The sequence below is a fragment of the Phaenicophaeus curvirostris genome, chromosome 2 (genome assembly GCF_032191515.1).
Source record: "Phaenicophaeus curvirostris isolate KB17595 chromosome 2, BPBGC_Pcur_1.0, whole genome shotgun sequence".
NCBI classification, from domain to species: Eukaryota; Metazoa; Chordata; class Aves; order Cuculiformes; family Cuculidae; genus Phaenicophaeus; species Phaenicophaeus curvirostris.
In genome coordinates, this window is record NC_091393.1 from 63,045,225 (window position 1) to 63,061,398 (window position 16,174).

Here is a 16,174-nt window from a genome sequence, read left to right on the forward strand (position 1 = left end):
GAGTAGATAATGAGTAAGCCCTGAGGAAACCAACACACTCCTTAGCCTGAATATAGAAGAACCAAGTAAGATGGTCTGTGACAGAAACCATATCCAACCACAGATATGTTCAGTTATTTTTCCAGCAATCTTTTCAACTATGTCATATGACTGGATTTGATGGAACAGCTGCTTGGGAACCCATGGAGAGGAAATATCATTTTAATGTGTTATTAATAGAAGCTTGGAGTTCAGTCATCTCAGTTGAGCTGGATGCATAGTACAGTGTTGTTAGCCACATAGAGCAGAAGCAGGCAAGACAAATAGCAGGTTCCAAGATATGTTATTTAGACTGATTATTGAGGTTTGGCCCTTGAAGGAATGCTATGGAAGCTCATATAAACCTGATGGGCAGTATGGGTATCTTGATGCAATGATAAATCTCTTCAAGCTTATGCTGAAATAATTTTGGTGAGTGTTTTTCACATATTCTTCAAGTTCTGATTTTCTGTTAGCTGTTTATACCATAGTCTAGACCATACCAATAAGAGTATCACCTGAAGTGAGCATGACTTAAAGTTACTGTTTATCTGCTGTTTCTGACCAGCGGAGATCCAGAATCTGTCATAAGAAGATAGTCCAAATTTGGTCCTGAAACTGTAGAATCAATGTGCATGTTGTATGAGGACCTAGAGATGTCCTCTAGAGATTATAGAGGCTGCCTTCTCTGCTATTCCTCCTTTCACCACCCCTGGGTTTTTTCACCATTTCTTGATTTTAGTTCTAATCCTTCTTTGACTTACAGTTTAAATCATTTTATGGAGCCTTAATTCCTATTCTCTAATTTGAATCCAAATAATCTTCTCATGCTTTTCAAGCAACAGGACTTCTGCTGATTTATTTGTACTTCTTCTTTATGAGTATATACTCTAGTTGATCTTGCTTTGGTTAGAGGAATTAGACTAGGAAATTTCCAGAGTTCCCTGCCAATCTCAACTATTCTGTGATTCTATGATAGCATTATACTCATAAAGAAGAAGTACAAATAAATCAGCAGAAGTCCTGTTGCTTGAAAAGCATGAGAAGATGATTTTTTTTTCCACTAGAAGAGGGAAGTAAAGGTGTTTCAGCATATGAGAAATATGCAGGGTTGGGGTTTTCTTATAGAATTGTAGAATAACCAGGTTGGAAGAGACCCACCGGATCATCGAGTCCAACCATTCCTATCAAACACTAAACCATGCCCCTTAGCACCTCCTCTACCCGTGTCTTAAACACCTCCAGGGAAGGTGACTCAACCGCCTCCCTGGGCAGCCTGTTCCAGTCCTGTCATCTGAAGGAAAGATAAATAATTTGTCAGTGAAGTTATTCCAGAAAAAAACCACAACCATAGTTCTAGAGTTAACACTGAAATAAGTAAATGAAGCCCCACTGTAGGACATTTAAGACACCAAAACTGAAAAGAACTGGGGAAAGTTGCAGTATAAAGCTGGCTTTTATGAAAGCCTAGTGGAAACATCCATGTGACTGAAAAAAGGTAGTGCATTTAAAAGGTACAAAAACATTAATTCTCCTGGAGGTCTGTTAATATGGCCCTTACCAGCTGGCTTCCAATGCCTCATGGACAACATAGGGTGATCCTCAGCATTTTTACTCAGCAGGGCCATAAGTTTGTGTTCTCACACGTGACTTTAGCAGCCAGGATCACGGGCAAAGTAATTCCCAATCAAATTGCACAAGATTCTCTAAACTTAAGAAAAAAAAACATAAATCAGCTGCTTTGTGAGGCTGCTCACACCATAGCATTCTTGTGAAACTCTCCATCCTCCACTGCTTTGTACACCTCACTAAATTTCAGTGCTTCCCAGCAGACTGCTCAGAGGTATAAAGCAGCCTTCATAAGCTCTTGGTGACTGTAGGTATACATTCACTGTAGGGATACTTTCCCTTTCAAAATTTAAAAGAGTAACTTAGGATGTCTTTTGACTACATTGTTTTTCACTGCAGAGTGCTCCACACTGACATACTATCCCTTTTCCACTCTTTCCCCATGAAAATTGAGGCAAGTGTGTTTCTCTTATCGGTTCTTAGCATGGCTGTACCTGTGTGGTAAATTTCTAATGATTCGTTTTGCCTTTTTTTCAGTTGCTTTATAGAGTTAAGTGTGGATTTTTCACATTACAGCATTTTAATGCCTAATGGGCTGTAATAGATTGAGTTTGTATGCAGTGAACTACATGTTTATTTAACAAAAATATAAGCCAAAAATTTAGAGGAGTAGAGGCCAAAAAAGAAAGTGTGGGCACAGAGCAGTAACAATAACAGAAGAGGATGAGGGGAATGCAGAGTCAGGTATCAGATTAATCAAGTACCTGGCCGGTTGCCAGATACTGCATTAGTGAATACTGCTCAGAGGTTTCCCTTTCACTCTTTTTTTTGGCTGATTGATGTGGTCATCCACAAGGTACCTGAATCCAACCTGGGTCTTTCAAAACAGCTTCTATTCCTGCTGTTCTTTAGGGGGCAAAAGTACCTGTAGCTCTACCATGTCCATGAAACAACACAGCACCTTCTTGTAGCAGCCAAAATTTGATGGGCCAGTGGGCAGTTTCGTTAGATGATGTGAAAATAAATTAAGCACTCAAAGAAAAAAAGATATTTTTTTCATTCTACCCAGTAATTAAGGTCAGAATACCTAGGTATTGTTCTTAGGGCAGTCTGGCCTGGACCCAGGACGTAGCCACAATTTAATGCTATTATAAAGAATAGTTTGTTCCAAAAATTTGTATTGGTTTCTTTTAACTAGGCATTTTAGTATGCTGTTCATTAAATGCCATTTTGCAGATCTCTAGAATAGGGCGATTTCAAAGACAAATGAGCAGTTACTTAAAATATGAAAGTACCTAGATTCACTGGACAGGTATGTATGTTCAAACACATGTATGTGAATCATATTACTAAGTGGTTTTAACTAAGAATTGAAACTTTCTCTAAAATTCTACACATTACATTATGCAGGTTCAAGCTAATTTAGGAGAATGAAAAAGTAAAATTTCTCAGAAAGAGATTCTATCAAGCTGAGTGAAAACCCACCATGTATCTGTAGTGGCATTATAACAAAAAAGTTCATTAGCAGTTGCTCCCATGCCTCCCAGTCTTGCAGGAAAGGTATTTCTAGTGCTGTTGTGTAATCCAATGTTTGTTAGAAGAACAAAAAGCATAGAATCTCTTCTTTACCAGCTGGACTAGCAAAGTGGATTTAAGTAAACTCAGAAAGCACAGCGGAACCAGAATATTCCAGTGGCAGGTGGAGATTCAGTCTCTTTCCCAATCTATTTGAAGCTGTTCCAGCACAATTCCCTTCTTTCTCAAAACCCTATCAGTTCTTTGGTCTTATTCAAAATTTTAGCTGTTCACAGTTAGCCCTTCTTATGTAAAATAACTTTTTTTTTAATACAGTAGCACGGGACTTTAGAGCTGCAGTACTAACTACATGTTGTGATATAACCCCAGTCAGCAGTTAGGCACCATACATACTCGCCGTCAGTAGGATGGGGGGGAAATTTTAAAGATAAAAGTGAGAAAATTTGTGAGTTATGATAAAGGCAATTTAACAGGTAAAGCAAAAGCCATGCACCAAAGCAAAGCAAGGAATTTATTCACTACTTCGCATCATCAGGCTTTTGGCATCTCCAGGAAAGCAGAGCTCCATCATGTGCAATGGTTACTTGGGAATACAAATGTCATCCCATTGAACATCTCTTCATTCCTTCTTCCCTCAGCTTTATATACTGAGCATAACAACATATGGTATGGAATGTCTCTTTGGTCAACTGGAGTCAGCTGGGTTTTTTTTGGGTTTTTTTTCTATATTATTTTTTATTATGTATTACTTTATAGCAGTTCCCCACAGTTGTATTCTTCCTCAGTTTTCCTCCCTGTAGAATGGGCTTTGGAAGAGATTATAATTTTTTAGTTTGGTATCAACTCAAGGAGAATAAAGACATGTTGACTTCTTTGAGGTAAGTGGAAAACAGGCAGATGAATTTCCGTTGCCCTTTCTTAATGAAAAGCAAGCTTATTCACTGAACTAAAGAAGGCATAAATTTAATCTGGCCTACAAAATTGGAAATAAATTAGCTTTAAATCAAGTTAACCTTGGCTAGTTTTATTCATTCCCTGTTTGTTCTATAGATATGAACAACCAAAGTGTGATAATGGTGCCAGAGCTCACCCAACGAAAACAAAGGATTTGTACAAAGGACGCCAGCTTCAAGGTCAGTGAAACAGATAAATTTGGTTTCATGCATTACAATACTCTGTTGGCTGCAATAAATTAGAAAGCAATTTCTTCCTCTACATCGAAACAATGCATCTTCTACATATCACTATATCAATTTGCCACTAACTGAAGTCTTTGACTTTGAAACAGTGTATGCAAATATGGGTCTTGGGATGTTGTCAGAGAAAGTAAGGCTCATTTTTCTCAGTAGTTTAAAGACAGGCATATTTACTTACTTGAATTATTTCTTTGCTATTTTCATACCAGAAAAGTCAGAAAATATGTCCAGAATAACTTGGCTCATACTTCATAATCCTTGTTCTAGCAAAATACATGGGAAATTGGCTTCTGTCTTCAAATCAAGAGTATTCTTGGAAAAAAGTAAGTAGATGATATACTTACACTTAATACTTACTTTTTTTCCAAGAGTACTCTTGAGAGTTTACCTCAGAATAATATTATCTTGTTCTTCTCTGTTGTAGAAACAAACCTTGGTGTTTATTAGATTTTTCATTTTCTCACACTTTTTATAAGTGTGTGAGAGAGCTTATTTCATTGAGCTACATGAAGTCAGTAGACTTGCTTCATTTTTGAAATGACCTTTTAATATATTTTAATAACTAGAGGTGATCACATTTAGTGGTATTGCATGTGTTATGAGAGAATTATGAATCACTTTCAGGTATTGTAAAGAACCAGAAACAAGCAAATAATGTGAGCAGACTTTTTATGTCATGAGAAATATTTCAGTTTAGCCACCCAAAGAAACATCTAGAGAATAATTCTGAATTAAACATGCCCATCAGTGTTGAAATGCATATTTAATGAAGCACACATTAATACTCTCTGTCATGAAACAAATTTAATTACAAGGTATAATAAAAAAATAAAGTAAGAAATATGAATTATATGTTATATATGATATATATGATATGCAAGCTGTCCGGTTACTGTGGTTTGTAAAACTGGCAAGTATGACCCAAAAGCATATCTAGCTAGGTACGATGGAACAGAAGACAAGAACAGGACAGACAATCAGACAAAGAAACATTCATGCATTGTTATATAGTCCTATTATTTTCTGGATTATTATACCATGGGTACAATTCTGGTCATCTATGTTCAGGGAAATGGATACATAGGAGAAGTTAGCTAGCACTAATGTGTCAGAGAAACCAGATACTTTCCAAGAGAAAGAAGGAAGCATTAGCTCCTTTTAGACAAACAAGACCAAGTCTGGAGGTGATATTTTTCCTCCAAGATCATGAGGAAGAGAAACTATTTTCCTCCGTAACAGTTTTGTCATGAGAAAAATAGATGGGAACTACTGTAAATTAATCAACTGAGAGCTGTAAAGTGGTTTCTAACTATTAAAGCAGTGAGGTGACAGACTTCTAAAGGACTGGTAATGAGCAGAAAATCTGGTTGGTTTTTTAGGTAGTTATTGATACCTTTATGAAGAGACAGAGGGAGAAAGGGTTGAATGAGTGAGGTACTCAATCAACATTATGGCTTATCGCTTAAGGTACCAAATGTGTATATACTAAGAGATGAAAACCTTATTTACCCTAAAAAGTCACCTTGGAGCATGAATTTCACAGCTTTTACCAAATTGCCTCCATTTCTCTCCCTTCATAAAAAGTCACTGCCTGACTTGCAGTTTTGGTGTTAGCTGCTTGGAGCTCAGGAAGAACCATGTGTCATGTAAATCCTCAGGTATGTGAAACAGTGGTAAATATTGGTCAGATTGATGATGTTTGTCCATCATTTTGTCAGTCAGCACTTGCTTACTCAAGTTGCTTACTGCTGTTTTATCATCAGAGAAGTTAGCAGGGATGATTTGGGAGATATTTTATACCTCATTGAGGCTGTTCAGTGCTTAAAGGGGGCTTATAGGAAAAATGGGGACAGACATTTTAGTAGGCTCTGTACGGATAGGACAAGGGGTAATGGTTTGAAACTAAAAGAGGATAGATTCAGACTAGATAGAAGGAAGAAATTTTTCACAGTGAGGATGGTGAAACACTGGAACAGGCTTCCCAGAGAGGTAGTAGATTCCCCATCCCTGGGAACATTAAAGGTCAGGCTGGAGGGGGCTCAGAGCAACTTGATCTAATTGAAGACGCCCTGCTTGTTGCAGAAGGGTTGGACTAGATGATCTTTAAAGGTCCCTTCCAACCTAAATTATTCTGTAGTATTTTACAATCCTTACTCCATGCAAACCAATGGAAAATTAGCTCTCTTCAGCAATTTATTTCAAAGAACACTTGCATAGTTACAGACTTGGATAGTTGAGTTTGTGCATATTTTTTCTGAGTGAAAAGAACTTGCACTCAGAGTATAGCAGACCAGAGCAGTTTTTCACTAAAACATTACTTGCTGGTCACTGCTGCTTTTCACTAACAGTTTTAAAGAAGCACTTGCTAGCTGGAATCTTAGAGGGAGGATAAGCTGATGAAGGGCTTTAAGATTTCACATATCTATTTCTATCCAAACTGGTACTGCTTTTATACAGTGCAGTAATAAAGATTTATCCAAAGTCAAGATACTTTGCAAGTGAAACAATTAACAATAACTTTCCATGCTGTAAGCTTCTACCTGACAAATCAATTTTCATTAAGTTAGACAACAGTCTTTTGATTTTCTGTTTCTACTTAATGGTATTTTACATTATGTGAACTTTAGTCCAAAAAATCACTGCAGCAATATGAACTCATAATAATAATTATGTATGCCATAGATTTACTCTCCCATATCTTCTGTTGCTTAATCTTTGACTTCCAAATTATATACATTGTTTTAAAACAAGGCAAATACAAAAATTTCCTAACACTTTGTAAATACTTATGGGTTACCAAGAAAAAACTCTCTTTTCTACTCTGCAGCAGCACTGAGTAGGTACATGCCTATAGAAGTAACAGGGAGAAGAGGTTACTTCATGGTTGCAAATTTCTCTCTTGTCATGCAAACAATACCTCAAGTAAAAAAAAATTAGTTAAATTTAGTTAGTTTGTTGGGGAAAAAAAAGAGGTTGAAAGAGAATCTTGCACAGGTGTGGCTAGTTGTTAAAAAATAGTGAGTAAAATTGCACAAATGACTAATAGGAATCAACTTTTTAGTGGAATTGAAGGGCTGTTACACAAAGTTTCTCTATTGTAAGCACTGTTGCCAAAGCATGTTTGCATTTATGTTGTTTGAATTTAAATACAGTATCTGATTGCTGAGCGATGCCAGGACTGAATAAAGAATGTAGGTTATTTGTGTACTTACTTTCAAGGAATAATACATATTTGAAAGGACGGGCTTTCTTTATTTGCAGTGTATACCCACAAAAATGTAGTAGCTCTGGGTGAAACCACTGAGACTGCCTGATGTGTAAAACTAGGAAGATTTTAAAACAATTTCTTTAACACTGTAAATGACTTAAACAGGATAAAACCCACCAGTACATCCTCAGGTGGATTAAATTGGCATAGTTCTGCAGGTATGCTGATTTATACCACCTGAAAATTTGTACCTATTACATGTTAAGCCAAATATTTTTAGCAATAATTTGCAAATAAATCAAGATGTAGCTTTTGGCAAACACTGAAATCTTGTTAAGGCAAAATTGTAAATGGTAAGGGTCCCTTGGAGTCTATGGCCAAATTTCCACTGATTTAAATTGAGCTAAGAATATATCCTCACATCCTAAGGGTAACTTAATATAAGGCATCTGAAATTGAAGTCTAATCTAATGTTCGTAAGAACAATCCAAGCCACCTGTATCTGTTAGATTGGTCTGAAATAGCAATTTTTTCCCATTAGATTTCTAGTCCTTTTGTAAAAGCCAAAGCATATTTCTGCGGTTACTTGTGGTTAGATCCTTCTCAGAAACTATTTATTCCAAGATAATGAAAATGAGTCCAAAAAGGAGCCTAGAGAACATCACAAACTGGGGGAACGGAAAGGTTTTTTGTTTTTCTTATGGTCAGAGTTTTCAAACATTCTTATTTTGACCTTTTATGCTTCTCTGTGTTATACAGTAAAATGTTTGACCTGTAATAAACTGACATATTGTGTAAAGAGTCTTGAATGGTTTAGTTCAGACTTTTTGATAACTAGTGTGTTAAACAGTAGTTCAGTTTTCTACACAAGCTCATCAAAGCATTAAAAGGGTGCAGCATGAGGACTAGTTAAGCTAAACATATAGTATGATGGAATGAGGTGTCAGTGCCCCTATATTTTCCTAAAATCATCAGTGGTAATAGGTCAAACTTAGCCAAGTTGAAGGAATATCAATTCCTGGAACTGTATTTTTTCAGACTGAGTGTATGGGTGAAGGTATTTTCAAGCATTGTATGTATTCAGTAATTTTCAATAAATAGTGAAATATTTTTCAGTATGCACCCTCCATACATGTATATTTCTTTATAAATTATATAGATGCAGTACTGTAGTAATATATTAACTACACTGTAAAACATGTTAGAAATTTAAAAAGGATGAAACAAGCATGAAAGAAATGCCTTTTGAAAAAAAATTATTTTTTTTAACCGTAAAAATGTATTTCTTCTTGCACTTCAATGGATTGTTTTGTGCACCCCACATTGGAGACCAGAACCTTAGACAGTGGGTAAGCTTACTGTTCATAGAGGTAGTCTTGCTTCTACTCTAAGGGACCAGGAAGAAAGGGGCCTTGATACCTAAGAGAGCAAGACATGATAGCATATTGAGACAGTGCCAGGCCACTCAGCTAATTTGCCTCCAGAATAAAACTTTTCCTTATTTAAAAAGTATGGATCAAATGAGAAAAGGCTCTGGTTTAGCCTCTGCTGTGTGTGAGGGCTGCATAAACTTTGGATAATCTTTTATATAATTTAAGATTTTTGTATTCTTACTTAAGAGGAGAATTTATCTGCTTTTCCTGTAATATAATTTTCATTACCAAGACCTGAAGTTTGAAAAGTTAGTGGAAAAGTCTGTAAAGTATTATGGGAAATGTGATTTTGTTCACACATCATTCTTTAATTAAAAGTACATTTATCTTTTGTGAATAAAAAAAAAAGAAAACTAAATAAATAAAAGGCGCACAGGCTGGAGAGAGGAACACAATGTTGAGCTGGATTTTCAAACTTTACTGGGTTTCTATGGTTTTGTGGCTTTAAGTCAGACCATTAATTTGGTTCCATTTCATTTTTGTTTGTTTAAGGTTCTTCTTTTCCTTAGCACAGTATGCTTTTTTGAAGTTCCTGTAGTTGTAATACTTCCTTTAATACAAAAGGATAATTTGGGAGGGGAAACTTGTTTGGAAATGATGGTGCCTTATAAATGGTAACAATAATACAATGTGCTGATTTGGTTGAATGTGCAGATTCAGTAAGTCCATCTACTAAAAGTTCTGAATGTCTCCCTTTTTTATTTTCTCAAAATAACATAGCTCTTTACTGCTGTATAGTTCCTTTTCCTGAGATGCTGATCTCAATTAACCCAGCTGGAATCCAGTAGCATGCATCAATTGCACTGAAATTACTGTTGATTTTTAGTGGTGAATAAGATCAGCATTTCACTCACAGTTTTGTTCTTCCTGGCTCTTCCACAGCTCTCGGAAAAGCCTTGCTTCAGGTGCTTCTCGTTAGAATTTGTGATCCTAGAGCATTTCTCCAAAAAGATGAGTATTTCAGGTCTCTGATAGAACTGAGTTAATAAGCATCTGAAAGGTTTCCGTTTTTAATGTCTGGGATTTATTCAGTGACAGAAGAAGGATCCAAATTAGAAAAAATGGCAGCTTTGCTCAGCCTCTGTGAGACGGATTCTGAATTCTTGGTTTGAACAAAAATATATAAACCACTGCACCCTCCACCCTGCAACAAAAAAACAGTGCTTTCCATTCAGGGCCTAAGCTCTGCTGATCGCTGTGTTGGTACTGTGATGGTCTACAGTTAAGTCAAGCTAAGAATGTTAAAATATTACTTGATTGAAATGTTTTGATGCTCATTGTATAGTCAAACAATTTATCTAACAACAAAAAGATTCCCTTAAAACTCCTCCTTAAATACGGTTGTGTTGAACTACAGGTAGCTTCCTGATTTTTCAACCTGCTAGTGACTCTGTTTCCAGCTGTTGCTTAGTCCTGTGTATCTTCATAAGCTTTGTTAAACTTTGGCATTCAAGGTGTTAATATTTTCTCCTGAAAATCATGCATGAGAGCTGTTCAACCCATGTGTTTATTTCACATTTACGTTATTTAAGAGAAACAAAAGTATTCTAACTGCTAAATTTTCTTCCTATTGTAGTGGCTTTATTTACTGTGTTTCTGATGGCATATTCCAGCACTGACCCTGAAGAGTTTGTATTTTGTGGAGCAAAACTCATGATTTAAGTCATGAGTGAATTATGTGTGGATAAGTACTTTTTGCTTTTGGTTGTTGGCAGTGATCTTTTTTCCGAAATTAAAGTGAAATAATCGGAAATGCTCAAACCACTATGATGCAGGACCCACAGCCATCATATAAACCATCTTACTTCAAAGGCATCCTGAAAAAAAAAGAAGTTGATAGAGGCTTAACTGATTTTCCTTTTGTGGTATGATCCATTATACTTTTACAGTTGCTTTGCTTTTGAGCATGAGCACATCACATTTCATAAGGTACCAGACAGTTTCCTAGCCAAAATGCTGAAGTACCACTACTGGTCTACCGAATCTTGCTTCCTGTAGTTTGAAACAATTTGCTCTGTGGAGACTGGTACCAACACTGAGTAAGAAATAATCTTACAATGCTACACATTTTTAAAAGTTTGAATGACTAAAAATTGGTTTACTTTTAAAAGCATCAAATAAGTAATTGAGTATTTCTGATTATAATGTGTATTATATACAGATGCCTGCCTTCCTGTGAGCTTCAAATTCTTAGGTAAATTGGCACATAACTTTCTTCACTGAACGGTGATTTAAAAGGATTACATTCTTATGATGGAACTAGTTTTTTTGCCTCCTGGGGTAATATTTATAATATCCCTTTCTACTATTGAAACTTATGGTCAAACAAACATTTGAAGCTGTTGGCTCTTCTGACTGAGCCTGTAACTATCATCCTGAGCCCTATACTGCTTTATTTACTGAGAGATACTGGGCAAAAAGGCTCTATATGGAGTAGACCTGCCTAGTTAAATGTTTGAACTATGAACAGGAAGTGTTGGTGCGAAGCCAGTGTGAACCTACATGGCAGTCATGGCATACCTGAATACTTGCTTGGCAGGGATGAAGGAGGGGACCTGCCTGGAGCCTTGCAGGAACTGCAGGAAGAATGAGAGACAGAGAGGTGCAGAGATGTGCTGGAGGGCCAGGCTTGCTCTTTCTCAGCACTGTAGTGTTGGGAGAGGGAGGGAAATGGCTGCTTACCCTACTAAAGCAATAGCTATCTTCTCTAATCCATGTGGCTACAGGAGGAACCCTGACTTTCCAGTCCTCTGCTCTCTTGAGCAATTGGGTGTCTTTCCAAAAACATAGGCTTCATATAGGTTAGGAACAGCTTGGTGAAGGGCCCTTTCCACATGTTGCAGTCCACTGCAATTATCCCATGCTGGCTGCCTGAGACAGTGGAGGTGGAGATCCTGACTGGGTGAAGTTATGGGTGTCACAGAGGAAATATGCATGTCCACAGTTCCATAAGGTTAATGCAACACCAGCTTGCTTGGTGGATGGGAAGGGGGGAATGCATACAACACACAGACTGGTATCTCAAGTCCTGTCTTGGTCAGGGTGCCCACACTGTACCACAAGCAGCTATTTGAGTACTGAGTAGTAGCAGCCTGTGGAGGATGTTAGGCTAAGGCAATACCTCTCATGACTATATGGTTCTACTGGTCAAACCTCCATATAAAGAGGGGAGTCTGCAGAAGTAAGTTACAAGGCCACCATCATGGCTTTAGAGCAGCTGAACCTCCAAGCAGGACTCTGTCTCTTTAACCTACAGCAGTTTGCTTGGGCTTTTGGGTCTAGTAGCTTCCATATTATTATCCTGTTGTCTGGCCACATGATTATATTGTAGTCTCCCTGTGGGCAGTCTTGCTCCAGAGGAAGGAAGGCCTGCACATTATTTTGCAAAGCTCTGCAGAGATTTCATTTTTTTCCTGCACATCCTCTTCTGTCCATCTCCCCATCCTGTCTTTAATTACTAATGGTTCTTCTTTTATTTTATTTTTTTTGCCTCGATTTGTAGTCATTCCTTAACAAAACAATGTATTTCCGCTAACCTAAAGCAGAAATATTAATATCTTCAACAACAAAAATGCTCAAGACCATAACTTAAGAGCTTGTGTGACTCCCAGTTATGTGTGAATTTGTCTAAAAAAATTGCATTGAAAGCATTTGAGCTGCTAATAAAGCTCCAGTGAAAGACACAGCTGTGTCAGATCTAGCAACAGAGAAAAGCTGGCTAATTAAAGGTGATGTTACTGGCTCAGCAATAGCATTTCATTCATTGCTCTGTTTAATAATAACCTATAATTTTATGTTTATTTTAAAGGGCTATATTAGGACTAATAAACATTGACTTCATTTGCTTCTCAGCATTAAAAAAATGCTGGAGGCTATGCCAAATATAAATCCTGTTTCTCACCTCACTTGTTTCTGTCCTTTCTTTCCAGCCAGATCCCTTGTTAAGCATAGCAGTCTTGCCTGCTGTGCTGCTCTGTGCTTTTGGATCCTGCTCTCAGTGGGAGCTGTGAAAGTCACTGCAGTGGTCCACCTCCTGGGGACACATACCCAGGAAGGGAGAATATTCTCCTGTGCCTGGCTGGCTTCCCAGGACGTTGTCACCCAGCAGCTGTACAGTCACTCTGTTGGCACCAGCACTCTCCAAATTAATTTTTGATTGAGTTTTTTTGTCTCTGGGCCAGAGAATGATTAAGTGAGAGAAGTTTCCCCCCATAATACCTAGTGGACATCAGAAAAGTTCCACTGACCTTTGTGAAGCTGTGTTGGTTTACACCCACTGAGGCTGTAAATATGTAGACAAATGCTGTCCTCTGCGCTTCATGATTTTGCCATTGATTCTGATAAAGATGGACCCTTTTCCTTCATCTTTACTAGGGTAATGATTATTTTTGGGTGAATATATGTATACATACACACATACATACGTACATATGAGTATATAAATACACATGCATAAAAAATATTGTTTTCACCTCAGTAAGAAGTAACAGACTAAGTGAAGCTTGTTCCACCATAAAACATAAGAAAAGCCGAACAAAAGACATTTAAGAAAGATATTTTATGTCCTATCTTTAATTTATCTACACATTTTATTCCATACATTTAATCCATAATTTAATATATAGTGTCCTAAATCTAGCAATTAAAAAGCTTTGGATGAACACATTTGATTTTCCCTTAAAAAAAAAAAAAAGCAATGTCATGGATAACAAAAATTCATTATCATGAGTTCATTAACTCATGGAGCTCATTTACAGAGGGTTAATTTTCTTTTTTCCTTTTACCAAAAAGTGGTTTCACTGTATAAATCTGTGTTTATATTTAGCAGTTATTTACCTCCACTTGGTGTAATTTTGCCTAGATATCTATGAACTGCTTATTAGAAGGAGTCCACCCTTTAACTAGGATCGAAATGGTGAACTTCTTACCTCAAAGCAAATGCAGTCTTAGAAGACAGTGAAAGTTTGGGCAGACTTTCTACCCTCCTGGATGACACTCAGAGTGTATTGCTAGTCAAAACACACTTGAAAGAGTAGCAAAAATTTTTGTGGGCTTGTAGTCATCACACCAAAGCTGGAGAGGAGTCGGTGGCGGGGAGGAAGAGGGCAATCCACATGACACTCATTCTCACCCATTCAAGAAAATAGTCATTTTTGTAATATCTAAAGGTAGAATAGGGATTGATACTGAGTGAGTTCAGATCCTTATGCTAGAATTATGTCTTCGTGTCCTATTGGTATCTGGTTTAGATCAAATCTCTTTCTGGAAGTACCTGTCTCCATTGATTGTAGAGGAAGCAAGTATGACTAACATTAATAATTATACTTTGATAGCTCAAGTTAAATGATGTAATTCCTACCTTAGCTGAACAGGTCATGAAAATGAACAGTTGTGGTATTCCACGAGCAGTAAGATACAGCCTGACTTTGTCTCCGCTGTGGCCAATGGTATTCAACTGAGACTGGATCATGCAGCAACATTTTTTCTTGCACTGTTCCACTACGAAGGGCTTTTAGCAGGGCAATAAGTCTGTAAATAAGCCTGACAGTGCTAAAAGGGTATGAGAGCATCTGCTTGAAAAATGGCACTTTTTTTTGATACTTCTTTATCTCACTTAAGACAAGTATTTGAACTATTACCTACCTTATGGATGTCAGACTAGGGGTAGAAGAATAAGAAATAGCTTCCTGAAACCAGTTTAATCTAACAAAATCTAAAATTTCATTCTCCTTAAACTAATGCTTCATGTAGACTGTTTGGCCTTTCTTACTAATGACAAACCCCGAGCCTATGTGCATGGACTAATACTCTGTACTTCGAGAAATTTCTATTGGTCAGTGTTCAGCTGCTCAAAAGCACATAGCACTGAGCGCTCCCTGGGGATAAACAGTTATGTGTAAAATGGTGCATGTTAAACAACTTTATTTCTTTTAGCAGAGGCTCTGTGGAAAATATATATGACTATTAAGAAAGCCAGGATACTTATTTTCTTTTAAAAGAAGTCTGAATTTTACAATGAAAATACCTCAGACCCTTTTAAAACAGCTGCTTTTAAGTACATGACTATAGATAACTGAGGTATTGTCTGTATACAGTACAAAATCCTAGCATAAGCAGAGTGAAACTTAGATCACATTGGAACCTAAAAAGGATTAAAATATTTGCCTTCATTGAACAAACTTTGATGCTGTTCCTAAAGCTACTAAGCTTCAAGAAATGCAATTAAAAAATCTTGGAATAGTGTCTGGTATAGTGAAGACATGGCAAAGTTATCTCATAATAACTTGGGGCAATTGGATTGCAGTTCTTGAATGAGTAGTAGAAAAATCAACATAAGTAGGGGGGAAGTTTGATACAGAATAAGCTCAGTATTTTCTGCCAGACTAGCTGCAATCATTATCATTTTGCAATCTGAGGGATTTCAGGAAAACTTCATATGACTGAATGGAAAAGGCAAAAAAACACTTCAGTCTTCCAGGTCTGTAAGCATAATGAAAAATGGCATCCGGACCTTTATCGTGACAATGAGTAGGAGTCACATAATAAGACACTATTTCCTCCAAGACCCATAGTATGGGGCTTCTCCCTTTTTAGCTGATAGAGTATGAACTGAATAAAACTATGCTATTGATTTGTAAGACTGTTCCCTGCAAAATGAAAATTTTGCTTTGTTGTGTTTTCATACTTGGATACAAGTTCTTTGTGATGATCTGGCAGAAACACCTCTTGTTTAGTCTGTGGACAGGGAAAAATAAATATTTTCATTTCTGAATGAACGAATACTTGGGGCTATATTTTCAAGTGGGAACAACAAGGTTAAGCATTTATTCTGTGCATTTAGATACTTGGAAAAATGTTCCAGCTTTCACCTAAAATGAGCACTTATTTCCCAGTGAGATCAGTGGTATTTCCAGTTCCCAGAAACTTTGAAAATACTCTGTACTGATGATGAACTACCTTAGTCATTTTTTTGTTTTGTGTCAGTGACTTTTTTAAATCCAGGCAGAGTTGTGAGGTTAGGGCTTGTGAAAAATTAAGCCAGTGCAAGACTTCCTACTTCCTAACATTAAATAACATTAGTTCTGGCTGATGAATATTGACTGGAAATATCAAGCAATGACTGTAGCTCTTTTGTCAATGAAAATGAACACAATATAGCCAGAATTATGGATACTCTGGTATCAAATCAATAGGTATATTTTTCTGAAGAAAAT

General features: G+C 36.9%; 1 protein-coding gene across 4 annotated transcripts in view; it reads left to right on the plus strand.

Annotated features, from left to right (window-relative positions):
* The window catches only part of SMOC2 (SPARC related modular calcium binding 2), a 267,516-nt gene that overhangs the window by 225,777 nt on the left and 25,565 nt on the right, over positions 1–16,174 (plus strand). For all 4 annotated transcript variants that reach the window (XM_069852261.1, XM_069852258.1, XM_069852260.1 and 1 more), the window contains one exon: positions 4,174–4,256. In XM_069852261.1, coding sequence (XP_069708362.1) covers positions 4,174–4,256 — 83 coding nt within the window. The remainder of the gene's footprint in view (positions 1–4,173; positions 4,257–16,174) is intronic.